This window comes from Typopeltis vanoorti, chromosome 6, assembly GCF_054136105.1.
Source record: "Typopeltis vanoorti isolate ZY-2024b chromosome 6, IOZ_Tvanoo_1.0, whole genome shotgun sequence".
NCBI classification, from domain to species: Eukaryota; Metazoa; Arthropoda; class Arachnida; order Uropygi; family Thelyphonidae; genus Typopeltis; species Typopeltis vanoorti.
In genome coordinates, this window is record NC_143554.1 from 34,307,586 (window position 1) to 34,334,617 (window position 27,032).

A 27,032-nucleotide genomic window follows, 5' to 3' on the forward strand; every position below is an offset into this window, starting at 1 on the left:
TCTCCACCTCCTCCCCATCAAGAAGAAACCTAGGTGACCAAATCTGGGCACAGTAGTCGAGATGGGGTCTTATCAAGGCTCGATACAGAGGAACAATAACCTGCTTGTCTCTGCTTGTCAACGTATTCTTCAGCAACCAAGTGATTTGATGAGCTGATTTGGCCACTTTTGCAATGTGTCCCCTAAATTTCAATTCCTTATCCACCAACACTCCTAAATCTCGTGCCTCATCAATTTCCTGGAGCACGGTTCCACCAATGCAGTAAACTGCCGCCAATCTTTTCACCCCAAAATGCATAACCTTACATTTTGCCACATTAAATTGACATCCATTCTCCTTAGCCCAGACCTCCAATCTATCCAAATCATCCTGCAAAATTTTGACGTCATCTGCATTCACTATTGCCCTACCCAACTTCGCATCATCCGCAAACAAATGAACTGTTCCTCTCAGATCCTTTCCTATGTTCTGCCTACTCATGAGTAGAATAAAATGTGTTACATGATTTTTTTTTATTTTTATATATTTTTAATTATAACAGTAATTTGTGAAATGCTGATTGCCCTCAAATATTAATTCAGCTTAGTATTAAAAAAAAAAGTGAAAGTTTTTTTTTTAAAACATCAAATGCAACGGGATGTAGGGGGCAACTGTGACTACTCTAGGAACTGACTTCTTTGGGTTCCGACCTGTATGTTTATTGTTAGGTGCTCTTGATATAGCAGGTTATTGTAGGTGAATTTTTGTATTTACGTTTATTTTGAAGTTTAATCCAAAACACCGATGCCGGATTATTTAGGAGATGATATGCGAAAGATGAGAAAAGAAGACAAAGAAGAAAAGGAAGAAGATATTAAAGGTAAGACATCGCTATGACAAAGCAGATTTTGAACATATGATTACACACTAGATTTTCAACTTCCAAAAAGCGCATTTGTCGAAGTTATTATTATTATTATTATTATTATTATTAAGAGAGACCTCTTGGGAGTCAGGGACTCATCAAGAGAAGCGACATACTGTATGCATCAGCTTCATAGTTCTTGAATTCATCCACTCGAGATCCAATGGTAATCCATTCCAATCATGTACCACTCTATGAGAAAAACAAATTTAGCCTTAGCTCCCCTTCTTGACAGCATTCATTCTCAACTTCCATGGATTCCCTCGCATCCTTCCCCACCCTTCATAAAATGAATGACCTGTGTGACCCTTTCAGAAGTGTATAAGTCCCAATCACATCACCCCTCTTTCTCCTGTTTGCTAGTGTCTGCAGTTTAAAAATTCTCAATCTATATTCATAATCAATATTCCACAGTCCTGATATAATTTTTATCACTCTCCTTTGCATTCTTTCCACTGTATCAGAATCACAACAGACACCATACCTGTGCACAATAGTCCAAGTGAGTTCTTGTGTCAGCCACATAGGGGACACCTGCTGAGATGTGTTCAGACAATCAAATTCCCTGTAGTATCACACAGAGTTTGCAGAGTTATAATTTGGTAGGTTTGACCTACCAAATTATAACTCTGCAAACCAAATTACCACCTGCAGGCCAAATTCCTGGTGGGAATTTGGCCTGCAGGTGTTTGAAAAGAAGCCCATTTTGCCATGCTTTGGCAATGTTCTGGAAGATTACTCCTGTATAGGAATTATCTACTTGTTATGAACCATGTTGCAAACATGATTTGTTTACACTTTGGTTAAAGAATTACACAAGAATTTATTTATTTTCTTGTCAATTGCAAAGTAAATTATTTAATTTTTGTAATTAAATGAAAAAACTTCCAATAACTATCTCTGATCTGGAGTATTATTTTAATAATTAAGCGATACACCTTTTTTGCTATTTGTATATTGTAAATATATGAATTCTGCATTGATTCAACCTTAGTATCTTCCTGGATCCGGCACCTATTGATGTGCAGGCCTTTCATGCCAGAGTGTTTTCTGTTTGGTGATTTTTTCATTACTGTGACAGCTTAAATTCCTCAGCATGTCTTCTTCCCTTGGAATGGTAAGTGTTTACTTTTTCTCTTGTTTGTGATTTACAGGTCATTGTGAGGCACAGACTGGGTGCCCCCTTGGGTGTTTTGCACCTGGATGTCTGCTGGCTCCAGCCATGACATATCTTATCCTTGAAATTGCTTGGTCTTTGCATGCCATCTTCCACTTCTGTTTGCTTTCCATGTGATGGAGGGGGGGGGTAGCAGGGGGACCATTATCTGAGTGAGATTTTGTTTTTTCTTTACAGGCACTGGCCTATCAGTGAACTCGACCTTACCATTCCTCCACTTTAATCATATAAGAACTAGAGCCTAGAGCAGCTACTAGTCAACATCCATATAAACTTTATTGAACCAAGATCTCACCTTCTTCCTTCATTCCGTGCTGCTTTTTTCACAGTGAGTACAACCCCCAGGTTTCTCTTTGTCGTTGACCACTTTCCCACACATGGCACAGTTGTATTATATGTCTTGTGACCTCTTCATGCATAAGGGCCAATATATATATATATATATATATATATATATATATATATAAAGCAGGACAAGTTATAAGAGGTCAATTTAAGTATTTTCTTGCGGCAATTATCATTGTGATGTAGTCATGTTATTCAGTGATATATTATGGAAATATCAGTGAGTTTCAAGTACGATTTTGTGTAACTTTTTGATAAATTGTTTATAGCTGTAGCATATTCACTTTCCCTGCATAAACCCTCATGTTGCCTTGATGTTTTTGAAAGTAGAAAATCTTTTACATTTAATTTACCATTCCTGTGAATGGTAAATATATGACCATGTGTTGCTACTTCTTAAGAAACAGTGACAGTTTTTTGTGGTCATACTGTTCTGAAAGACATAAGGCCACTTGTCAACATCATTAAGTGATTACAAAAACTATACAAAAAAATCTAGGAATGCCAGCAGTGAAATTAAACAGAATGCAGTAAGAAAACATCAAATTGGCCGAGTGTTTTTAATGGTTGAAGTATTTTAAATTCTACATTCTGAAGTCAGTGAAGGTACTATTAAAATGTAGTGCTAATTGCTTTTTTTCTTCTCCTGTATTTGTATTTTCTCTCCAAGTTAGTATGGATAATATGGACATATGTTCAAGTAGATGGAGGAGATGGGTTTGTTAGATAAAAAGTCAGGTTAGTTGAAGGGATTTCGCACCAGTCTTTATCACCAAAAATGTTTCACAAACACCTGTACCACATTGGATACATAACTGTACAGCTTCCAGCTGGAAGTAATAGCAAACCTGAAATAAGCTATAAATCAAGCAACTGCTACATTTCACACAAAAACTATCTCAAATAGCATACTGTTTCCTAAGGCTGCAGAAACCAAGAATTTTCCTATCTTTCAAGGCAGGTTAGTTTGCTGAATTCTTCAGGAATGTTTTAATTGCAATTTTAGATAACCCTTTTTATTCTGTGTTATAGGAAATATTTTATGTAGGCAAAAACTTAATAAAATTAATTAATAAAAATGCCCTGCTTTTTATTTTTAAATTTAAATAAATGTCTTTAAATTTATTATTAAGTGAAATGAAGATATATGAAAAAAATATATATTGTTGCTAGACTACAGCATTGTCAATTAAAAAAATTAAGAAAATAATTATAATTAAGAAAATATTGTTTTAAGTGAGCACTGATTTTGCTGTACTATATCAACCTTTTTTGTTTATGTTTTCTAAGTTTAAACAGTATCTTCATAGTTGGTAGTGATGATGCACTTTTATTGGAAAAGCTTGGTTTGAAATCCATGTCAGGAATTTAAATCTCCTGCCACAGTGAGTTTTTCTCATGAAAACTATGATCTCTTCTGTAAAACAGCTGAACTGGCCATAGAGCACATATGCATATTAATGTAGATGGTTTAATGCCATCTACATTAACTGTTATGCTTTTTATTTAATACTTCCAGTATTAAACAAAGGATAATAATTTCATTATATCACACTAAAAAACAAACTTCATGCTTAAACAAAAAGTATAAAAATTTTGGTCTTCATTGAGTATCATAGTTCTTGAGACTTGACTGTTGGTGAGTTAACCTAACCCCTACACCTTAGAACACCAGTGTAAAAATTATGTCAGGTAATGTGACACATTTTTCTGGTTTTGTCTGTTTTTATACGAAAGTCCTATATCTAGAAAATATATTTTGCTGAGAGAACAAATAAAATAATGATTTTTCCCCCCCAAGCCTTGTAGATGTTTATTATATTTAACAAATTTACAAGCAGTTACCATTGCTGCAAGTTTTCTAGTTTTTACCATTAAATCAGCCCTTTAGTGTTCATTATTGCTTTATAAATTAGTAAATGCAATATTATTCCATCCAGATATCCGACTGAAACATTATAGCAATGTGATGGCATCATCATCTTATGTGACTAGAACTTAAGACAGTTTTCTGTGTGTAGTGCATGAAAGAAATTAATGATTTACATTAATTTCTTAATTTCTCTGCTCACATATATAAAATATGTGAGCAGAGCTAATTTAATATAATATGGCCACTTAACCACCTTACTGGCCCTTAAAGATCAAATACACACCCTCAAAAGCTTCGTAGCCATCATAAATTTCAATGTAATATCAATGGTATTACAATTTTAATATGCACTTTGCATCCATGGAAATGTGAATGTATATGTATGACCTGGCCGGTAGCATGGTTAAACAGAATGGGAGAGGAAAGGTAAGAGGTGTTTGTTTAATGCCAAGAAAAAGATTCAGAGGGTTGATAAAGATTTAGAAGAGTGAAATATAAGACCTGCCTGGATTGGAGTCCTGACTAATAACAATTAATTGGGGGAAAATTGTTGATAATTACTTAGTAATAATGTGAACTTATGTAGTATCATCATGGTATCTTTGTACACCTCTTGATGGTATATATTAGGATTATGATGGCATGATATAAACTTTCTCAGCAATACTTTTTACAAGTTTGCTGTTAAAGTTTTGCTGATAACTTAAATTTTCCACCTACTCTACCATCATATATCTTTCTTAAAAGATATATGGTAGAGTAGAGCATACTTCATTAATCAGTATTTAGGCTTTAATGCTAGTTGAATCTCATGTTGACAGTTTTATATTTTACAATAAATAAGTTTCAATGTGAGTTTTTCTCCATTTTTATAGTTATGCCAACTCATAGTATTCCAATATTAAAACAAATAGGAATGAATTAAATGATCTGGTTTAATAAATCTAGTATTTTATCTGTCACTTGTGCAGGAGTGATGCCAGAATTAGAAATATAGACCACACACACCTGTAGACAGTTTTCTGTCCAGTGCTGTGGTCTATCCTCTACATTTCTCTGATGCTGCCAGTCTGTTTTAATAATGCTCTACTTCTTGCCTTGTATGAATACATTTAGTTGATAAAAATGAAACTTGCTCAAATATCAAAAAGTTGAAAATGGTATTAGTGTCCCAACATTTTTGTATAGAATTTGTACATATAGTGATAAGCTTGTGTTAGTGATTATAATGACAGTTCAGCAGTATAAACAACATCATTGGAACAAAATAAATAAAGCTAGATAACTAGAAAGAGACCTCCACATAGCCTTTTGAGAAATACAGAGAACTGATCAGGGTTCTGACTTAATGTCTAATTCTCACCTTCTTGAGGTGCACCATTAGGTTTCTACCTGGATTCTGAACAAACGAGGATAGGCTGGCAATTTGGGATTTAGCTGAACTAATTGTATCCTTAATGGCTTCATCATCATCAAATTCCTGACATTTACCCTCAAGGGGGTGTACAGGATATGATAGTACTACATGAAAAATTTACATCATTACTAACTTCCCATCTACAATTTTCCTCCAAACCAGTCTCTTACTTGTCTCAAGACTCCAATATTATCATTATCAGATCTTATATTTCTATACTTTAAGGCACATTGTACCGTATCAATCCACCAATATCTTGGTCTTCCTCTGGGTCATTGTTTTCCTGCCAACCTGGCAGAGAACACTTGTTTTGTTAATATTTCCTCGCCCATCGTGTTTAAGTGACCATACCACCTGGGATTAGCTCTGTTAATGCATTCCTGGATGCTGACAATGTCAAGTTCTTTCCTAATATCCTCGTTTTTAATATGATATTGCCATTGATGCCATCTGTTCATGCCTCTAATCTTTCTCAGGATTCTCATATCTGCGGTCTCTAGTCTTTGGTCAAGTGTTTTACTTCTAGCCCAGTTCTCAGATCCATAAGTTAAAACTGGTTTGAACACTGTCTTGTATACAGCTAATTTAGTGTTCAGACTAATTTCTCTCTTATTCCATATGAATTTATTCAATTGACTTCCCACCATATCAGCTTTGTTGATTCTGTTGTCTATTTCCATATTTAATTGACCATCATCAGTAAAAATCGTGCCTAAGTAGCTGAAATGTTTTACTTGTTCCACAAGTTCCCCGTTCACAACACAGTTGACATTTTCAACAATTCTACCTATTTTCATTGTCTTTGTCTTTTTAATGCTGACCTTCATAACATATCTGTTACAGCAGTTATTCAATTTAGTCAGGGAATCTTGTAAACTTGTAGTGGATTTATTTAGAAGTATAGCATTGTCTGCATAAAGCAAAGAGCTGACATTAACATCTCCAATTCTGATATCATGTTTAATACCACTTTCCTTCATAATGTGATCCATATAGATAATGAATAACAGCAGGGATAATGTACATCCTTGTCTCACACCAGATTTAACATTAAACCATCTTCCTGTATATCCTTTAATTCTAGCTGCAGACTTACAACTGAAATACAGACTAAGTATTGCTTGATATAATGCCCCATTCACACCATATAAGTGAAGCATATTGAATAGCTTCTCTCCTGGCACCTTGTCATATGCCTTTTCCAAATCGACAAAACTTAAATACAGATCTTTGTTATATTATCATGCTTTCTCAACTATTTGTCATCAAGTCAAGATCTGATCCTGACAGCCTCTATTTGGCCTGAATCCAGCTTGTTCTTCACCAAGCTTTTCTTCCACAATTCTTCTCAACCGTTTCTCAAATATACTTACATAGATCTTGCCTGGAACACTCAGTATGGAAATACCTCTGTAATTCTCACACATTTAGTTTTATTTCCCTTTTTATATTATATATGAGTATTATTGGAGCTCTACTTCAATCATTGAGAATTCGTCCCTCTGTCCAGGCTTTCTGAACTATGCAGTGCAGCCACTGTAAGACTTTTATACCACCATACCTCAGCATTTCTGGTCGAATATCATCTACTACTCTACCTTTCCACAATTGAAGCCTTTGATGGCTTTTTCTCTTTCAAGTATGGATATGTATTCTTGACTGTATGCCTGTTGAGTGTTTTTTTACCACTGTGCTATCATTGCTTGTTTTATTTAGCAAATTTTTGAAGTAATTACTCCATAACTTCTCTTTCCTCCATTTCTAAGCTTCGTTGATAACCTCCAGAATATCTTACCACCTTCTTGATATTTATTTTCTATGTTCTTGCCAAAATCCTCCCATGAATTTTGTTTACATAGTTTTACACAGTGTTTCGCTTTCTTCCATTTGTCTCTGTATTCTCTGAGAGTGCAAGCTGACTTATTTGCCAGGAACCTTTGATATGCATTCTTCTTATCTTTTACTGCCTCTTTAACTTCCTGTGTCCACCATAGGGTTCTAATTTTTCTATCCTTTCAAACAACCTCACCACATGCCTCCCTGGCTGAATCAGCCAGGGTTTTCTTCAAGGCTTGTTACCAAATCTCCAAGGTTTGGTTCCTGTTCTCAAACTTCATTTTTTCTTCAATAATCTTTGTGTATTTTAGTCTACCGTTCACATCTGAGAGCTGCTCAACTTTTATTCGCTTTAAAACTTTCTTTTATGTTATTCTTTTCAGTGTGAAATTCAATTTTATCCTGCTCAAGACTAAATACTGGTTGCTTCCAATTTCAAATCCTCTGTACACTCTGGCGTCCTGCACCAGAGTGTACAGAGTATTTGAAACAATAACATAGTCAATGAGACTTTTCTTATTCCTTGCCTTTTCTCTCCATATGAATTTGTCCACATTTTCATGTTGGAACATGGTGTTAGTAATAACCAGTCCATGTCCTGAGCAGAAATCCAACAGGTATTTGCCATTATTATTAGCTTTACTCTTTTCTCCAAATTTTCCCAAAATATTTTTGTATGTCTGACAATCATTTCATACTCTGCTATTTAGATCCCCAACAAAACTTTTCCTTTTTCATTGTGTCAGTTGCTTTTTCTAAAGCATCTAAAAATTCCTCCACTTCTACCTTAGTAGAACCTTCTGTAGGACCATAGGCCGAAATAAGTCTCATTGTCCAGTTCCCAATTCTCATATTTGCTCACATTATTCTACTTGAGACTGCCTGCCATTCAAGATTAGCCTCGTATTTTGTGTTGAATACTATGGTTACTCTTTCTTTTCCTTGATTGTCTGAATATAACATTTTGTATTTATTGCTCAGAAAAATCTCACCAGTTTTTTTCTTTTTTGTTTCACTCACCCTTATTATGTCGACTGGTACTTATCTAATTCCTCAGCTAGCTCCATTTTTTTGTATTCAGGCTTCTTATGTTGTTAGTACCAATCTTCAACTCTGGTGATATCGAGTTTGGGTGTGTTTTAGGGTTTGTTCCAGTAGCTGACTTTTTGCTGTTCGACCTGGTTCCGTGGCAAAAACAACGGGGGGGCCTTGTTTAACCGTGCGACGCTTCAGCCAGCATGAAATTTTTTCATGTTGTACCAACATTTTCTATATTGGATTAAGCCAATAAGAATACAATTTGGTTAGCTAAATCCCAAAATTTCCAGCCCATCCTCATTCGTTCAGTATCCAGGTAGATACCTAACAGGGTGCACCACAAGATGGTGAGGATTGGACATTAGGTCAGAAGCACTGGTCGTTTTCCACATTCCTTTAAAGGGTATGTGAACATCTCCTATCAGTATACACCTTTGACCCTTAAGCACCCCTTATTGGCTTTATAATACAAATAATGATAATATTTTGCTGAAATTTTTTAATGTGTAGTTGCTCTTTCTGTTCTTTTCAGGTAGAAAAATTTGCAAATTTGTTGGTTAATAGGATCAGTGTACAAATTAGTATAACAAACAAGGAGATGAGTACACTCCATATGCATTAATATAGCTCTTGGTACTATAGGAATATATGGAAATTATTCAAGACTCAGTTTTGCATATTTCTTATAGAATACATGAAGATAACCACACCACAAAGAGAAATAATTAAACAGCAGGTTTCATTATTCCTCTTTATGCTGTAGTTATTGCATTAAATTGTATTATTTATATAAATCAACACCTAAGCCTGAATACATGAAGATTTTTTCCCATTCATTCATTCATCTTCAAGTGACCTTAAAGTAGGCTTTAAGCTTTGGTTATTTTATTTTATTTATTTATTTTTTATTTTTTATTTGTATTTTTATTTTTGGGTTATAGTATACCTTATGTTTTTAATTGATTTTATTTCAGCTCTGGACGAGGGAGATATTGCTTTATTGAAAACATATGTAAGTAATTGCTTTGTTTTATTTCTATGTTTTTATTCAATAGGTCATGATGTTGATACTTACAGTGGTCATCTTCACATAAAAACTGTAATTTATATGAAAAGTATGTTATAGCTATATATATATATATATATAGCTATAACATATATACCATATTTTGCCGGCGTATAAGATGCACTTTTTTTCTTTGAAAATAGGTCTGAAAAACAGGATGTGTCTTATACGCTGATACTCAGTTTTTTATTACTTTCATTTCTGGAAATTTTCTCTGTTCCGAGTTACGCGATTTCTTTCTTGCTTCATTGCGGTGTGTGAGAGCATTCCAGTTACGTAGAGTTCAGTGGATGTGCTTGCGCTGTCATCGACGATCGCAGCTGTGTTCCTGTCCATTTAAACTTTCCAATTGTTGTCACAGTTGTTGTGAACAGTGATAAATTTCTGACCGTTAAATTTTCTCTAAATTTTTTGGCAAATTATGGCTGAAAAATGTCGGCATTGCTACAAAATTGCATACAAGTTACGTGTGATTGTGTATGCTACACACACACACACACACACACACACACACAGGGGGGGGTTCTCGACACGCGTCGTTTCGACTTTATGGCGATAATTCCAGAAATAATTTAAAAAATAAATTTCGACTAGAAGCAGCGCGACGTAAAATTCAAACGTCGCGGGCGAACTTGTTTGTGTCTGGAGGTCCAATAAGAAGGCATGGGTGACACTTCAAATCTTTGAGGACTGGTTTACCAATCATTTTGTGCCAGAAGTTCAGAGGTACTGTACAGCCAAGGGTCTGCCCTTTAAGGCATTGTTAGTGCTAGACAATGCCCCTCGTCACCCTGCCCACTTGGATGGCTTTTACCCTAATATTAAGATGGTTTACTTTCCAGCAAACATCACAGCCCTTTTGCAGCCTATGGACCAGGGTGTTATTGCTTCCTTTAAGGCCTACTACCTCTGCAGGATATTTTCTATGTCTTTCAGGGTAACTGAAAAAGACAGGAACTTAACCCTCAAAGACTTTTGGAAATCGTATAGCATTTATAATGCCATACAAAACATTGAGCATGTTTGGGATGAAGTGAAGCAGACAAATCTGAATGGTGTGTGGAAAAAACTGTGTCCCCAGTTTGTGAATGAATTCCGTGGCTATGAGGAGACAGTTGAGGCTGTCACAGAGAAGGTTGTTGCCCTGGGGAAGAAGATGAATTTGGAAGTGGAGGCTGAAGATGTCTCACAGCATCTCATGCGTAGGAGTTGTCAGCAGAAGACCTCATTCAGTTAGAGAATCAGCTGATTGAGGAGGAGGAGAGGAAATGGTTCCAACCCCTGAACCCAGGAGATTCACCACCAAGGGCTTGGTCAATAATTTATTGATTTCAAATCAATAAAAATTCTATTTGAACATTAAAAATTAATCATTACTATCATTTTTTAAATCATTCAAAATCGGTGGGTGTGAAGAAATTACTGATAAATGTATGATGTTTGAAAGGAGTGTGGAAGAAGGTATGGCCAGAGATATCCAAGGATTTTCAACAAGAAGAACCCATTGTTGACCAAATTGTCAACCTAGTCAATACAGGAGGACTAGAAGTAAATGAGCAGGATATTGAGGCGTTGCTGCAGGTTTCTGGCGAGAGAGTCTTACCAACAATGACCTTCAAGTACAGACAGAACAAGGGATTCATGCAGAACCTGAAAATAGTGATTCTGAAAACGTAATACCCAAAGAATTTGCTACAGATTCCCTTAGTAAAAGTTGGGCGATGATACCGAAAGTGTTGATCAGTTTGTAGCAAATTATCCAGATTTTGAGAGAAGTACAAAAGCATGCTGAGGCATTTTGGATGCCTCATCTTGCTTTTGTAAGTTAATATGAAAATAACTTGAAGTAAAGCATGTCCCTGTTTACTATATGTTTAAATTACCCTGTTTAACGCTGTTTTGTTTAGATCTTTGTCTTCTAGGAATACATCCTGAGCGTTAATCGGGATATTACTGTATAAGTAACTTCAAATGTATGGAAGTCTTGGGTAATCACATAGGAATAATTAATGTTCCTTACAGCATATTAAAAGAAAAATTTCCCAAAAATCATATCACAAATTATGTATGATAAATCTTAAAGGCTGCATGTAATATGAATTTAATTATTTGTAGTTGGCTAAAAGAGAACTTGGTTATTTGACATATTATGTTACATTGTCTTATTATCATTGTTGACATTAAAGTGTGGAACACTGATGTGAATAAGTAACTGCTTGTTCTACATTACTTTTCATATCTTGATTATCATTGATAATTTTCTTAAATTTACATTGTTTGCTAGCTCTATCACCTTAATTGGCCTTCCTGTCAGGAAATTCTTTGTATATAGTTTTTTTTATGAAGAGGCATGCATAAAGCCCATATGAAAAATTATACTCTTGGCTTCATCCTTTATCCAAGTGTAAGCAAAGTTTACACATGAAGTCACTTCACAACTGGGCTACTTGTATATAGAAGCTAATGACTTCACATCACTTACCTTAATACCCCATAATGCAAAGCACACATTTTTATGGACATGTATAGTTAATATAAGGTAATGGGAAGGACCACTATCCAGACTAGTTTCGACCTTTATTGAGGTCTTATCAGTGGGAGCCAAACCCAGAAGTGATAGCAAGGTGCAGAAGTCATATTTCCATATACAAGTAGCCAAAAGGTGTCATACCTTATTATTAAAATATTCTGGACTTTCCACTTGGTTACACTATAAACTAAAGATGCCAAGAAATTATATTCTTGATTTCATCTTTTATTCAAGTGTAAGCAAATAAAGTTTACGCATGAGATCACTTCGCGACTAGCAAGTGATGTGAAGTCATTAGCCCCTATATCAGGGGTGGCCAACCTTTTACATTCTGTGTGCCAGTATTTTCACGTACAAGTTCAAATGCACCATACAACTCTTGTACCTTTAAAAACTCCCATAAAACTATCTTAATGTAGGCATATTTAATATAGATGTGATATACTGATTTGATATAAGAACAAGATTTTCTCTCCGTAACTCATACCCAAGCACTAGCTTCAGTTTTTCCATCTATTTCAGTCTGATGATTGTTTTGTAGTGTCTGTTAAGATCGTGTCTTTTATTATGTGAGAGAGTGTTTCCATAAACAGTGCACATTGGTTTTCTTTTGCACTGTGATGGGTAACCAAATGTAGAAACAAGGTTTAATTTTTGAAAAAGTATAAAACTGCAAATGTTCACAAAGGATGAACAAAGCACAACTTCACAGCACATGATCATTTGTAAACTGACAAAAACCTGCGACACACCACCTTTACTAACATTTGGTGCCTAAAGATCGAACAACTGAATGTGCAAAAGATGTGCACAAAACAATAAAATCACTAAAAATAATTAAGTGTTAGCTTTTTTTTTCTACAAATCAGTTTTTGATTAACACATTTTTTGGCACATGGACCCCAATGATATTTTTTATCATTGGGATCCAGTGTGCCAACCTATGGTGTGCATGCACCATAGGTTGGTCATTCCTGCTCTATATACAACTAACTGAGATGCGAAGTGGCTTCATGTGTAAACTTTGTTTGCTTACACTTGGATAAAGAATGAAACCAAGAATATAATTTATTGGCATTTTAAGTTTACAGCGAAAGAAAAGAAAATACCAAGCAGAAAAAAATTTCAACATCAGTTGTATACATTGATGCATAATCTATGCATATAATTCTATTCAATAATAATCATTAATGCAGTTGATTTTGATGCTCAAGAATTTCCTGCACTATAAATGATCATATTTCTCTTCATGAGTTGTATATATTAATGTACGATCTGTGCATATGATATTTTATGAGAATGTTTGTTATCCAAAGGTTATTATCTTGTGATGCTAGTAATGGTATCAGTGTGAATTCTGTGTCATTGCTTGACTTTCAAATCACTGTGTGTTATGATCTTTGAAAAGAGCAGCACTCCTAATAGATAAATTTCAATGTATGGAATGGCAATCAATTCTCTGTACTGGATATTCTGAATATGGAGAAAGTGATGGTTTTAAAATAAAATCTTGTTATCTGTTTTTTGGAATATCCATTAAGAACAAATAAATCAGAAAGGGCTTGGAGATCTATCTTAAGTTAATCTTTTTGTAAAATAGCAAGTGCTCAATTCTTGAGGGTGTAGATAATGCCTAGCTTTTGAGAAGGATGGTGAAGGGACGAAACATGAAGATTGCATTCAGTGTTAGTAGACTTCTAATATACCTCCAAAGTGATACCGTTGTCAGATTTCTTTATGAGGAGGATATCTAGGAAAGAGAGCTTGTCATCCTTTTCTAGTTTTAATGTGAAATTAATCGTTGGTTTAAACAAACCAAAAAAGAGTGAAGAAATACTTGTAGGCTTTGGAAGGTTATGTTTCTAAGTAATGAAAACATCAACCATGTGTTTCCACCAGGTGGCTGGTTTAAAAGTAGCTTGAGCCAGAAAACATTTTTCAGAATTCTTCATTAAGAGATCAGCTAATGAAGGAGATAAAGGCTAGTTCTAAACCATTATTAAACCATATTAAAAAAAAATATAAATAAAATAATATTATTCTACTGAAAGAAATTGGATTACTGTTCAAATAAGATCATATCTTCATGCTTCGTCCCTTTACCATCCTTCTTAATAGCTAGGCATTATCCACACCCTCAAGAATCTAGCAGTTTCTGTTTTACAAAATAAAGATCAACTTAAGACCAAGCAAAATTTCTGATTTTGTTCTTAATGGATATTCCAAAAAACAGTTAACAAGATTTCATTTTAAAATCGCCCCTTCCTTCATAATCAGAACATCCAGTATTCGCAGTTTATCTATTTGGATTCATGCTGTTTTCAAAACCTTTTCAGATCTCCTAAGGAGATAAAGGCTAGTTCTAAACCATTGTTTATATTAAAAAAAATATAAATAAAATAATATTATTCTACTGAAAGAAATTGGATTACTGTTCAAATAAGATCATATCTTCATGCTTCGTCCCTTTACCATCCTTCTTAATAGCTAGGCATTATCCACACCCTCAAGAATCTAGCAGTTTCTGTTTTACAAAATAAAGATCAACTTAAGACCAAGCAAAATTTCTGATTTTGTTCTTAATGGATATTCCAAAAAACAGTTAACAAGATTTCATTTTAAAATCGCCCCTTCCTTCATAATCAGAACATCCAGTATTCGCAGTTTATCTATTTGGATTCATGCTGTTTTCAAAACCTTTTCAGATCTCCTAAGGACAGTACTTCCTTCTACAAACTACCTGGGAGTCTAAAATACCAATACTCCTGTGGTTTTGCCTAATAGGGCAGACAAACCATGGTTTTAAAATGAGAAAGAAGGAACATGTTTGAAGACGTTGAACAATAAAGAAAGAAAAGATCTAGTCTAGCCCACTATACCTCAACCACTAGCTATACAGTAGACCGGAATATTTCCACCATTCCATACTTAGATAACTCTCCTAAATACTGATGTCAATAGATACTGTCAAAGAATCCTAGATAGTTATCTGTTCACATGAGTCTCTTCTCTTAATAGAAATCAAGGACTTGTATTAAATGACATCTGGAAATCTCTCATGTCAGATTTCAATTTTTAAAGCAATTATCTACAATCTTTACTGTGTGATAGTTGACACACATGCCACACAATCTTGCTAGAATGGGAATTTATTCATTTCCATTGTAAAGATTTTTTCAATGTTGAACAATTTTGTAGTTGTTTTCATGTGCTTTATATAAATCCTGAAGAATCTGTGTGTAAGTGAAACTAATTGGTACAAGTTTTTAAATTTTACAATGACTAATAAACAATCCTTGTTTATTAGTCATTGTTATCCTTAAAGTGTAGATTTGCCAAATTTTTGCCTTTCTGGCTCTATATCTTGGTATATGCACCTATGAATAATATAACTCTGACATGGGCCTTCCATAGTATTGAATTCAGAGTTTTTGTCCTCTTAGGTTTCTGCTTGATCTCCAATGAAAACCAGTAGTTTTGAAACAGCTATCTGGCCAGTGAAACCAAATCAGTGCACTAATGACAGGTGAATATACAGGCTTGTGGGCACAGTTTCTCTCTTGGTAGTGTAAGCCATGGCAACTCCAGTGCTGAAGATTATATTCTTATACTCTCTCTCTGAGAAATACATATCATTGTTCATTGACTAAATTTGAGAAAAATTTAATAACTTTTGAGCAGTTTATTTTGTAATGTTTAAACTAGAAATCAGAAATTTTTTATTTGGCTAACAACTTTACTGCAAAAACTAATCCGAATGCTGCAAAGTTATATTTCAAAGAAGGGAAAATACTCTGTGTTATAATATTTTAAAAACATGCATTATTATGTGTATGCAGCAAAACTATATTGAGAAAAATAACTGTCATTCATTAGGGTGGCTTTTCAGTTTGCATTGGTATTCATCTCCACTTTCTTTCAAGTTCATCATAAATGCTTTGGATTTTTGGAAATAAGTTTTTAATTGAAATTACAATATGATTTACTTGATTCAATGTAGGGAGCAGGACAGTACAGCAAATCTATCAAGCAAGTAGAAGATGATGTTCAGTCAATTTTGAAGAAGGTTAATGAACTGACTGGTAATTAATGTTTTTCTCTGATGTTAAGTAAAATTGTGTAACTTTTTAATTAATCACAGTGGAATTATTCATATACTCCTTTAATAGTACTAACTCATAACACTATCAGAATCAAACTATGTAATTTATTAAGGTGCTGCTATTTTGCTGAATTGAAATAATTTTTAAAGCACAGGCTCTGATTAGATATCATAACTGATGGTAACAGTTCATTTGTAATGTAAAAAGAGAGGACTGTTGATCTAGCTCATGCCCCATCCCCATAGGGTCAGTTATATAGCTATGGCTGTTGTGTAACCATCTCACTTCCTTTCTGTTTAGCATATTTTTATATAGAATACATAGACCAAAGGCTTCTACAGGTATGCTAAAAAGTCTGGCTGTGCTGTATTAGCCATGTGTCTTCATCATCCTGGCTGGACTGGTTAATGAAGTGGATATCTCTTCTGCTGTTCTTCAATCATTAGGATGTAGGTTTGAATGCTATGATACATACGATTGTTTGTGATACACGTGCTAGATAAATTTCATTAGCTGGTGTGTGACTACCATCCTGCTTACGAGGGATGTTTGAAAAGTTTGGTAAAAAAATAAGTTAAACATATTTCATTGGAACAAATCACCTTTATTTCTCAACATAGTCTCCATTGAGGTCTATAGATTTGTTCCAGAAAGTTTCCAATTTTTTCATCCCATTTAAAAAGTAGGATTTGTCAAATTGTGCAAAATAGTCATTGACAGCCTTGATGACATCCTTGTTCAAAGAAAATTTTTTCCCGCCGAGCCAAATTTTTAAGTTTGGGAACAAGAAGAAGTCACACAGGGCCAAGTCTGGAGAATATGGTGGATGCGGAACCAATTCAAACCTCAAATCGTGCATTTTTGCCATTGTGACGGCCGATGTGTGGGCTGGTGCATTGTCTTCATGAAAAAAAAGGCACTTTTTTACATGCCAATCTTGACTTTTTTTTCTTCGGTTCTTCTTTCAGCGGTCCAACAATGATGCATAATAGACTCCTGTTATTGTCTTATCCTTTTCTAAATAGTCTATTATAATAATTACTTGGGAATCCCAAAAAACAGTGACCATCACCTTCCCAGCTGACAAAATGGTCTTTGCTTTTTTCAGTGCTCTTTCACCGGGCATTGTCCACTGTTTTGACTGCTACTTACTCAGGTGTGTAGTGGTGGATCCAAGTTTCGTCTACAGTCATGAATCGACACAAAAAATCCTGCAAATTGCAATTAAACATCACCAAACATTGCATTGAAATGTCTTTTCACATGCGTTTTTGATCGACAGTCAACAAGCGTGTGACCCATTGCGCAAACAACTTTTTTTTGTGCAGGATGTTATACACCCATTCAATTGAGATGCCCACAGTATCAGCAATCTCACACACCTTCACTTGGGTGGTCTTCCATAACAATACCATGGATTTTGTCAATCATTTCGTTCATAGTGTCCTCAGTCAGATTTCTGGAGCCGCTTCATCGTTGATGGACTTACAACCACGTTTAAACTCATTTATCCAAAAATAAATAGTCTTTAATGCTGGTGCAGAGTCCCCATGAACTACATCTAACTCGGTTTTGATCTGCGTGGCCATCCATTTCTTCAAATAAAAGTGTTTTATCATTTAATTTCTGTTCATGCCTCTAATCTTTCTCAGGACTCTCATATCTGTGGTCTCTAGTCTTTGGTCAAGTGTTTTACTTCTGACCCAGCTCTCGGTTTCCATAAGTTAAAACTGGTTTGAACACTGTCTTATATACAGCTAATTTAGTGTTATAAGGTCCAATACCACTTTCTTTCATAATATGATCCATATTGATAATGAATAAAAGAGGGGATAATGTACATCCATGTCTAACACCAGATTTAACATTAAACATTCTTCCTGTACTTCTTTCAATCCTAACTGCTGATTTACAACTCAAATAAGGACTAAGTATTGCTTGATATAATGTCCCATTGATACCATATAACTGTAGCATATTGAATACCTTCTCTCTTAGCACCTTGCCATATGCCTTTTCCAGATCGACAAAACTTAAATACAGATCTTTGTTATATTCCCATGATTTCTCGGATATTTGTCATAGAGTGAAGATCTAATCCTGACAGCCTCTATTTGGCCTGAATCCAGCTTGTTCTTCACCAACTTTTCTTCCACAATTCTTCTCAACCATTTCTCAACTATACTAGCATAAATCTTACCAGGACTCAGTAGGGAAATACCTCTGTAATTCTCACATTGTTTTATTTCCCTTTTTATATATGGGTACTATGAGAGCTCTACTCCAATCATCAGGAAATTGTCCCTCTGTCCATGCTTTCTGAACTATGCAGTGCTGCCACTGTAAGACTTTTATACCACCATACTTAAGAATTTCTGGTCGAATATCATCTATCTGCTGTCTTTCCACATTTCAAGCCTTTGATGGCTTTTTTTTTTCTGCTTCAAGTATGGATATGTATTCCTGACTGTATGCCTGTTGAGTGTTTTTTATCACTGTGCTTTCACTGCTTGTTTCATTTAGCAATTTTTCGAAGTAATTACTCCATACTTCAAGGATATCTTTTCCTCCTGTTTTCATGTCACCTTTATCATCTCTAATTCCTTTTACAGCACTCTTTCCTCCATTTCTGAGCTTCTTCAACAACCTCCAGAATATTTTGCCACCTTCTTAATATTTATTTTCTATGTTCTTGCCAAAGTCCTCTCATGACTTTTGTTTAGCTAGTTTTACACAGTTTTTAGTGTTTTTACATTTGTCTCTGTATTCTTTAAGAGCAAAAACTAACTTATTTGCCAGGAACTTTTGACATGCTTTCTTCTTTTCCTTCACTGCCTCTTTTACTTGTTGTGTCCACCATGGAGTTCTGATTTTTCTATCCTTGCAGACAACCTCACACATACCTCTCTGGCTGAATCAATCAGTGTTTTCTTCAAGGTTTGCCACTGAATCTACAAGGTTTAGTTCCTGTTCTCAAACTCTTTCATTTTTTCTTTAATAATATTTGTGTATTTTAGTCTACAGCTCACATCTGAGAGCTGCTCAACTTTTATTTGCTTTAAAACTTTCTTACATGTTATTCTTTTCAGTATGAAATTCAATTTTATCCTGCTCAAGACCGAATAGTGATCGCTTCCAATTTCAAATCCTCTGTACACTCTGGTGTCCTGCACCAAGAAGAAAACAACAATAACAGTCAATGAGACTTTTCTTATTCCTCGCCTCTTCTCTCCATGTGAATTTGTGCACATTTTTATGTTTGAACATGGTATTAGTAATAAATAACCAGTCCATGTCCTGAGCAGAAATCCATCAGGTATTTGCCATTATTATTAGCTTTGCTCTTTTCTCCTAATTTTTCCAATATATTTTTGTATGTCTCATAATCACTTCCTACTCTGCTATTTAGATTCCCAACAAGGACCAACTTTTCCTCTTTCATTGTGTCAGTAGCTTTCTCTAGAGCCTCAAAAAATTCTTCCACTTGTATCTTAGTAGAGCCTTCTGTTGGACCATAGGCACAAATAAGTCTCATTGTCCAGTTCCCCATTCTGATATTTGCCCATATCACTCTACTTGAGACTGACTGCCATTCAAGAAGATTAGCCTAGTATTTTGTGCTGAATACTATGGTTACTCCTTCTTTTCCTTGATTGTCAGTGCCTGAATATAACATTTTGTATTTATTGCTCAGAAAGGTCTCACCAGTTTTTGTCTTTTTTTGTTTCAGTCACCCCTATTATATCTATCTGGTACTTATCTAATTCCTCAGCTAGCTCCATTTCTTTGTATTCAGGCTTCTTATGTTGTTAGTAACAATCTTCAACTCTGGTGATATCTAGTTTGGGTGTGTTTAGGGTTTGTTCCAGTAGCTGACTTTTTGCTGTTCGACCTGGTTCCGTGGCAAAAACAACGGGGGGGCCTTGTTTAACCGTGTGACACCCCAGCTGGCATGAATGTCATGTTGTATTTTGGCTTAAGCCAATAAGAATACAATTTGGTCGGCTAAATCCCAAATTGCCAGCCCATCCTCATTCGTTCAGTTCCAGGTAGATACCCAACAGGGTGCACCACGAGAAGGTGAGGATTGGACATTAGGTCAGAAGCCCTGGTCGGTTCTCCGCATTCCTTTAAAGGCTATGTGGAGGTCTCCTCTCAGTTATACAGCTTTGATCCTTAAGCACCCCAAAATGCAAGCATGGTTATTTTAAATGTTTGCCAAATGAGAACTGTCCATCGCATGTGGCTAAAATTTTGCCAGGGATTATGAAAAAGATGATACGTGCCAACACTGGTATGAATGAACGAATTATGTCGTTTGGAAATTTACCAAACTTTTCAAACAACCCTTTGGAGGACTATTGGAGGATAGTCCTCCAAAGGGGTTCGACCTTTATTGAGGTCTCTTCAGTGGGAGCCAGGTCCAAGTGGAGATACCAGGCAGAAGCATTAGCAAGGTCATCTCCACCTATAGGAGTTGCCAAACACTTCTAATGCTTCTGCCTGGTATCTCCACTTGGGCCTGGCTCTCACTGAAGAGACCTCAATAAAGGTCAAATAGTCCTTCCCTTAATGCATAACATTATAAATATCTGCAAGGAGATGTGTTTTTCATTATTTTGTGAGATACTGAGATAGGAGTGATGTTAGCTTGCTCCACCTTTGCAACGAGTTGCCCGGTGTTGTACCACCTTACCCCAGTCCTGAAGATACTTTCAGGTGTGCAAACTTGTTTGTTCACACTTAGATAAAGGATTAAACTAAATTTATTATAGTCTAACCAAGTGAAAAATAAACTTTCAATATTACTTTTTATTACTTCCACCACTGGACTTCTCATTTGGGATGATGGAATAAAGTGTTTCCCAGACATCTCTCACACCTATACTTACTCATCTGGGCGGAAATGTGTGTAGCTTGATTTATGACTTCATAACATGAACTTCCAACTCTTCCGCTACTTTTTGAGCAGGGGAGAAATCTCACCATGTACCATTTCATTATAATAACCTTGCTGTAGAGCACAAATACCATACTCTGTTAAAGAAAGTCTTCAGTAAGCTGGGTGGCACTCTTACATTGGTCACTGGTGGAAAAATAATTTGACTTACATTTACAAACATCTTTGCTACAGTGAAATTCTAATCCACAACCTGGTTGTAGAGTAGAGACAATCTCTGCTTGGTTAACCAGGTGTCTGGACGTTACAATGCCCTTTCACTAATGTAGTCTGCTCTGTCGATTGTTTAAGATTGATGTTTGACTCATGCAACTGGATTTTCATAGAAACTGAGATTGTGTGGTGTTTTCATATTGTTATACTGCTAACCTACCTCTTTAGATTTTTCATTGAATACTATTGATCATTTTTTACACTAGACTGAAGGTATCCATACTGTCCTTTCAAGCACTTTTGGATTTCTTGATATAAGCTTCTTGCATTTCCTTTTAGTGGCATCCTAACATCTGCATTAACTAATAATTTTACCTATAGTTGATTTTAGGTGATGCAGCTTTTTACTAACATTCTACATATATAGGCCACTGGTATAGCATCTTAAGCATACATCTCTTTCAAAGTCTGCAGGCTCTTCTCCATGTGTTGCTAACAGTATTCAGATTAGCATTTAACTAGGATTATATCTGTCTGCTTTGAATGACAACAGGAGCACATTGGTAGGAACAGTTTATTTCATGATATACAGATTTTCTAGTTTTTTGAAATTTTGAAGTAAAAAAAAAAAGCGCAAAAGTCATTGAGGTTGAATGGGGGGGGGGGGTAGAGCTGGAGTGCTAACATGTCACGTTTCACATTTCTAATAGCTGCCTTCACTATTGAAATATATTCACAATTGCAATACCTACTACTATTTTGTACCACTGTTTTATTACTGTCTGACTTATTTAATAATTTTGAAGCTAATTTCCGAATATCCAGAATATCCTTGTCTTGAAATTTCATATTTCTGTGATTGTTGATTACTTTTGTGATACTCTTTCCTCTGTTTTTTGTGTTCTTCGGCCACACTGATGATGTTTTATGATATATATAAAAATGAAATACAGTCATACCCTGACTTACGTGAATCCGGAGTTATGCAGTTTCTTATATGTACGTATTCCCATTCCACTTCACCACTAGTCGTATTTTTCCAGTGCCAGCCACATTCGCCAGTGTCGCACATGCTGTGAACAAGCACTGACATGTTTCACGCAGTCTCCATTCATACACGATTTTTATAGTCTACAAACCTTGCGATTGTTTAATGTTATGTTCTTGATACAAATTTTATCACATAAAAAATAATAATGTCATCCAAAAGAAGCAAGTCCGATTCTGATATAGCTAGCAAGAAAAGAAAAACATCGACTTTGGAAACAAAACTCAACATTATTAAGGATTTTGAAGGCGGAATGAAAATTTGTGAGCTAGCAAAGAAATTCAGTCTACACGAATTCACAGTAAGAACAATCATAAAAGAAAGGTTTACAGATTTTGGAGGACAGATTCTAATGAGGAACAAATTGTAGCCACAAGGCGAAGAATAAAAAAAATCATTGGCTTGCTATGAAGAAATTTTGCATGACTAGAAAAAGACATTATGCTGTCAGAGAATCTATTAGATTTTATGAAACGATCGACATAGAAATAACTTTCTTTTTTTTATGTAAGAAAAACTACAATTATGATTATATTTCTTTAAAAAAAAATAGGTGTTTTTGTAAGCCTTTAGTCCCAATTAACTAATATTTTGTATGTTTGTATGTATAAATTACATGCAAAATTATACCTCGACTTGTGCGCTTTTTGTAGGTTCCACCTACCGTGTAACTTCGGGGTATGACTGTATTTGTAATTTGATTATATGTAAAACAAAATATATAATCCACTAACATTATTCCATGTAGTTCGATTAATTTTTCCATGGTTACTTGTATTTTATAAATATGGAGATCCCACAGGTGTCTTTATATAAGATCTTCCATTTTTAAGCAATTTTGTAGCCTCCACTTCCCATTTTTATGTATATTCTACACTCTTCCATTCACTTTTGTTTAACTACTTTTACACCTAACTCAACTTTATGTTTCTAATGGCACATGTTGATTACTTGCCAGAAAGGTTCTGTACAAGTTTTTCCTGATGTTCATCTTGTCTGTTCTTATTTTTCTCATTTGAACACAACTTTACCACATACTTCTTTACCTGCAGTTATCACTGTTTCTTCAGATTTTGTTCCTGATTTTAGGCCTTTACTTTTCCCAGTAATATTTGTATTTTAATCCAGTTTGTGTCTGAGAGTGTAAACTGTGGCTATTTTTTAAATTTAAGTTTTTTTTTTTGTTATATTATTTTATCATGAATAGAACTAGCGGGTGCAGGGTACTTGTTTACACTTTCATATATACAGGTAGTCCTCGACTTATGACGATTCGCACTTAGGACAGCCAAAAATTATTATTAAAAATTCTCCAAATTAACTTTGCTGCCAGCATATAAATACATATATTACATTACTTTTGTATACACATCGCAGCATCGCCATTAGTCGACAAGCAAAGCCTATCACCAATACACAATAGCCGCTGCTATGATTCACCCACTTCTAACTTATCACAGCCTTTGGCATGTTAGTTACTAATCGGCAGTTGAAGTGTTCGTTTCTCTTGTTGCAATTTTGGCATCTCGTCGTAACCCTACATCTCCAGTAAGAGAAGTAATACTACTGATCAAAATTCCAGCATAAAAAAGGAGGTGAGGAAAGCTTTAAGTTTAGATGTTAAAATGAAGGGCATTAAAGCATATGACAAAGGAAAGAAAGTCAGTGAAATAGCACGAGAAGAAAAACTATCGCATTCAACTGTTTCAACAATTATAAAAGATAAATCAAGAATAATGGAGGCAGTTAATATGAAATATACAATTTTAACGAAAAAAAGAGAAGGGCCAATTCATAAAATGATGAAGCTTTTAATGATATGGATAGATGATCAAATCAACAAGAATATTCCTCTCAGTTTGTTTACGATTCAAACAAAAGCACGCAGCCTATTTGACGACTTAAGGAAACAAGAAGATAAATACAGCGAGCATACATTTAACTCTAGTAAAGGTTGGTTTTATCGATTCAAAAGCCAATTTAACTTACCGTATTTGCCGGCGTATAAGACGCACTTTTTTCCTTAGGTCTGAAAAACAGAATGCGTCTTATACGATGATACTCAGTTTTTTTATTTCTTTCATTTCTGGAAATTTTCTCTGTTCCGAGTTACGCAATTTCTTTCTTGCTTCCTTGCAGTGTGTGAGAGCATTCCAGTTATGTAGAGTTCAGTGGATGCGCTTAAAACTGCTTAAAGGAGTGTTTGTACATGTTCACACAAAAGGATGGATGGATGGATGGAGGAGGAATGAAGTTATGGATAACTAAACTGTGGTCTAGGCGCCCTGGCGGGCTGTTGAAAAAGCCTGCCCTGCTAGTATGGGATCAGTTTCGTTCTCACAGAACAGAAGATGTTAAAAATAAACTCAAGGAATTGAAAACTCAGTTAGCTGTAATTCCAGGAGGTCTAACTAGTCAGCTTCAACCTTTAGATGTCTGTATTAATAAACCATTTAAGGGATTTATGAAGGAGAAGTGGAATAGCTGGATGCAGTCTTCAGATTTTGAGGTTACGCCATCACGAAGAAGGAAGAGGCCTAGCATTTTGCAAGTTTGTGAGTGGCTCAAAGCTTCATGGAAACTGAGACATTGATTAAATAATTTCAGAAGTGTAGCATTAGTAAGGCACTGGATGGTACGGAGGACAATTTGTTGTATGAGGACTCAGATTCTGATTTAGAAGAGGTTTCAAGTGTCTCTTCATTTAGCTCTGGAGATGAATTTCTGGGTTTTGATGAAAAAGATTGAAAGGTAGGTACTCTTTCCTAGTTAAATTAGGTATTTGTTGAAAGTAGACCTACTTATTACTTTATATTTGAAATACTGTAAATTCATTATAATATTCAATGATAAAGTTTTTTCCCTAAAAAAATGTGTACAAAAAAGGGGGTGCGTCTTATATGCCAGCAAATACGGTACATAATACATGAATAATGGGAAAAGCTGCTAGTTCCACTTTTGAGACTAAAAATTTTCAAGAAAAATCTGAAAGAGATGATAAAAGATGATGGCTATTTGCCAGAGCAGATTTTTAACATATAATAAAACTGGACTGTTCTGGAAAAGACTGCCAGAACAAACTTACATTCACAGAGAAGCTACATTGCCGCCTGGTTTTAAGGCATTTAAAGATAGGATTATGCTTCTTCTTGGAGGAAATGCTGCTGGTTTTAAATTAAAACCATTTCTTGTTTACCATTCACAAAACCCCAGAGCTTTGAAAAACATTGACAGGAATAAGTTGCTGGCTTACTACAGGAGTAATCTTAAGGCTTAGGGGTAAGGGATAATTTCTTAACTGAGAATTATTCCAGGGTAAATTTCTGGGTCTACATCTCTAATACACAGACTTAGCCTCTTCTTTACCAAGACCATACTGCGTGGTGAAGAGTTGCATCCTTCCAGAGGTGCCCCCATTTTCACAGAACAGTGCAGATCTAGACCTGGAAAGTTGAAAAATATTCCAGAGGAAGGCAATGGCAAACTACCTCTGTACCTTGCCAAGAACATTCTATGAACATGCCAAAAATGAGAAAGTATGATATGGTGCTGGATAGTAAGAGGCCCCCCCCCTCCCTCAGGCCTGAAGGCATCCAATATGCAACTACTGGGGAAGAACAGAGGGCTTCCACAAGTAGAACTAGTTTTTATGATGTATCCAGGTCAAACACGGAAGGAAGCTTGTCATGGATGTTGCTGGTTGGAAAAGGGAGTCTCCCTGTTTCACAAGAAACCACAGGATTGGAACTTGAATATTAGAAGTATGAACCAAGGTAAGATGGAAATGGAGTGCAAGAAGCTGGATATATTGGGAATAAGTGAACTTAGATGGACAGGAATGTCCCATTTTCAGTCAGGGGGACTATATGGTGTATTACTCAGGACACGAGACAAGTCGTTAAAATGGAGTATCTTTCTTACTCAGGAAAAAGATGGCTAGGTATGTGTTATAATCCATTGAGTGACAATCATTTCTCTCTCTGAGTGAGTGGACATCCAATGAATAGGACCATCATTCAGGTTTATGAACCCACTACAGAGGCACCAGTAGAAGACATTGAAGAATTTTATGGCAAGTTACAAGAAGTGATAGATACAACACCAAAGTGAGATTTATGGCTACTTATTGGAGATTGGAATGCAAAAGTGGGAGAGACTGAGGAACAAGGAATAACAGATCGTTTTGGTTTAGGTATTTGTAACACTGCATGGAAGAGACTAGTTGAGTTTTTGCAGAGAATTCTTTGTTTATTGCTAACACTGCTTTAAACAGCACAAAAGAAGACTACACATGGATATCACCTGATGGAAATACAGAAATCAAATTGACTATATACTTGGACAAAGAAGATGGAGAAGTGCAATTCAGTCTCCCAAGACTTTTCCAGGTGCAGGCTGTGGAACAGGCCATGAGTTATTAGTGGCTATGATACATGTGAAATTACGGAAACTAAAAACAACAGAAATATCGATCATATATGATCTTGAAAACATACCAGCTGAATTCAATATTAGTATACAAACAGATTTAACACACTCAATTTGTGTGAAAGAGAACCAGATGAACTATGGGAAGAGATT

The 27,032-nt window shown here is 35.3% G+C and overlaps 1 protein-coding gene across 1 annotated transcript in view; it reads left to right on the top strand.

Annotated features, from left to right (window-relative positions):
- The first annotated feature begins 659 nt into the window (after nt 1–659).
- The window catches only part of Rpt1 (26S proteasome regulatory subunit Rpt1), a 138,567-nt gene continuing 112,194 nt past the window's right edge, over nt 660–27,032 (top strand). The window contains exons 1-3 of the mRNA XM_090394746.1: nt 660–860; nt 9,566–9,603; nt 16,188–16,269. Coding sequence (XP_090250872.1) covers nt 785–860; nt 9,566–9,603; nt 16,188–16,269 — 196 coding nt within the window. The 5' untranslated portion in view covers nt 660–784. The remainder of the gene's footprint in view (nt 861–9,565; nt 9,604–16,187; nt 16,270–27,032) is intronic.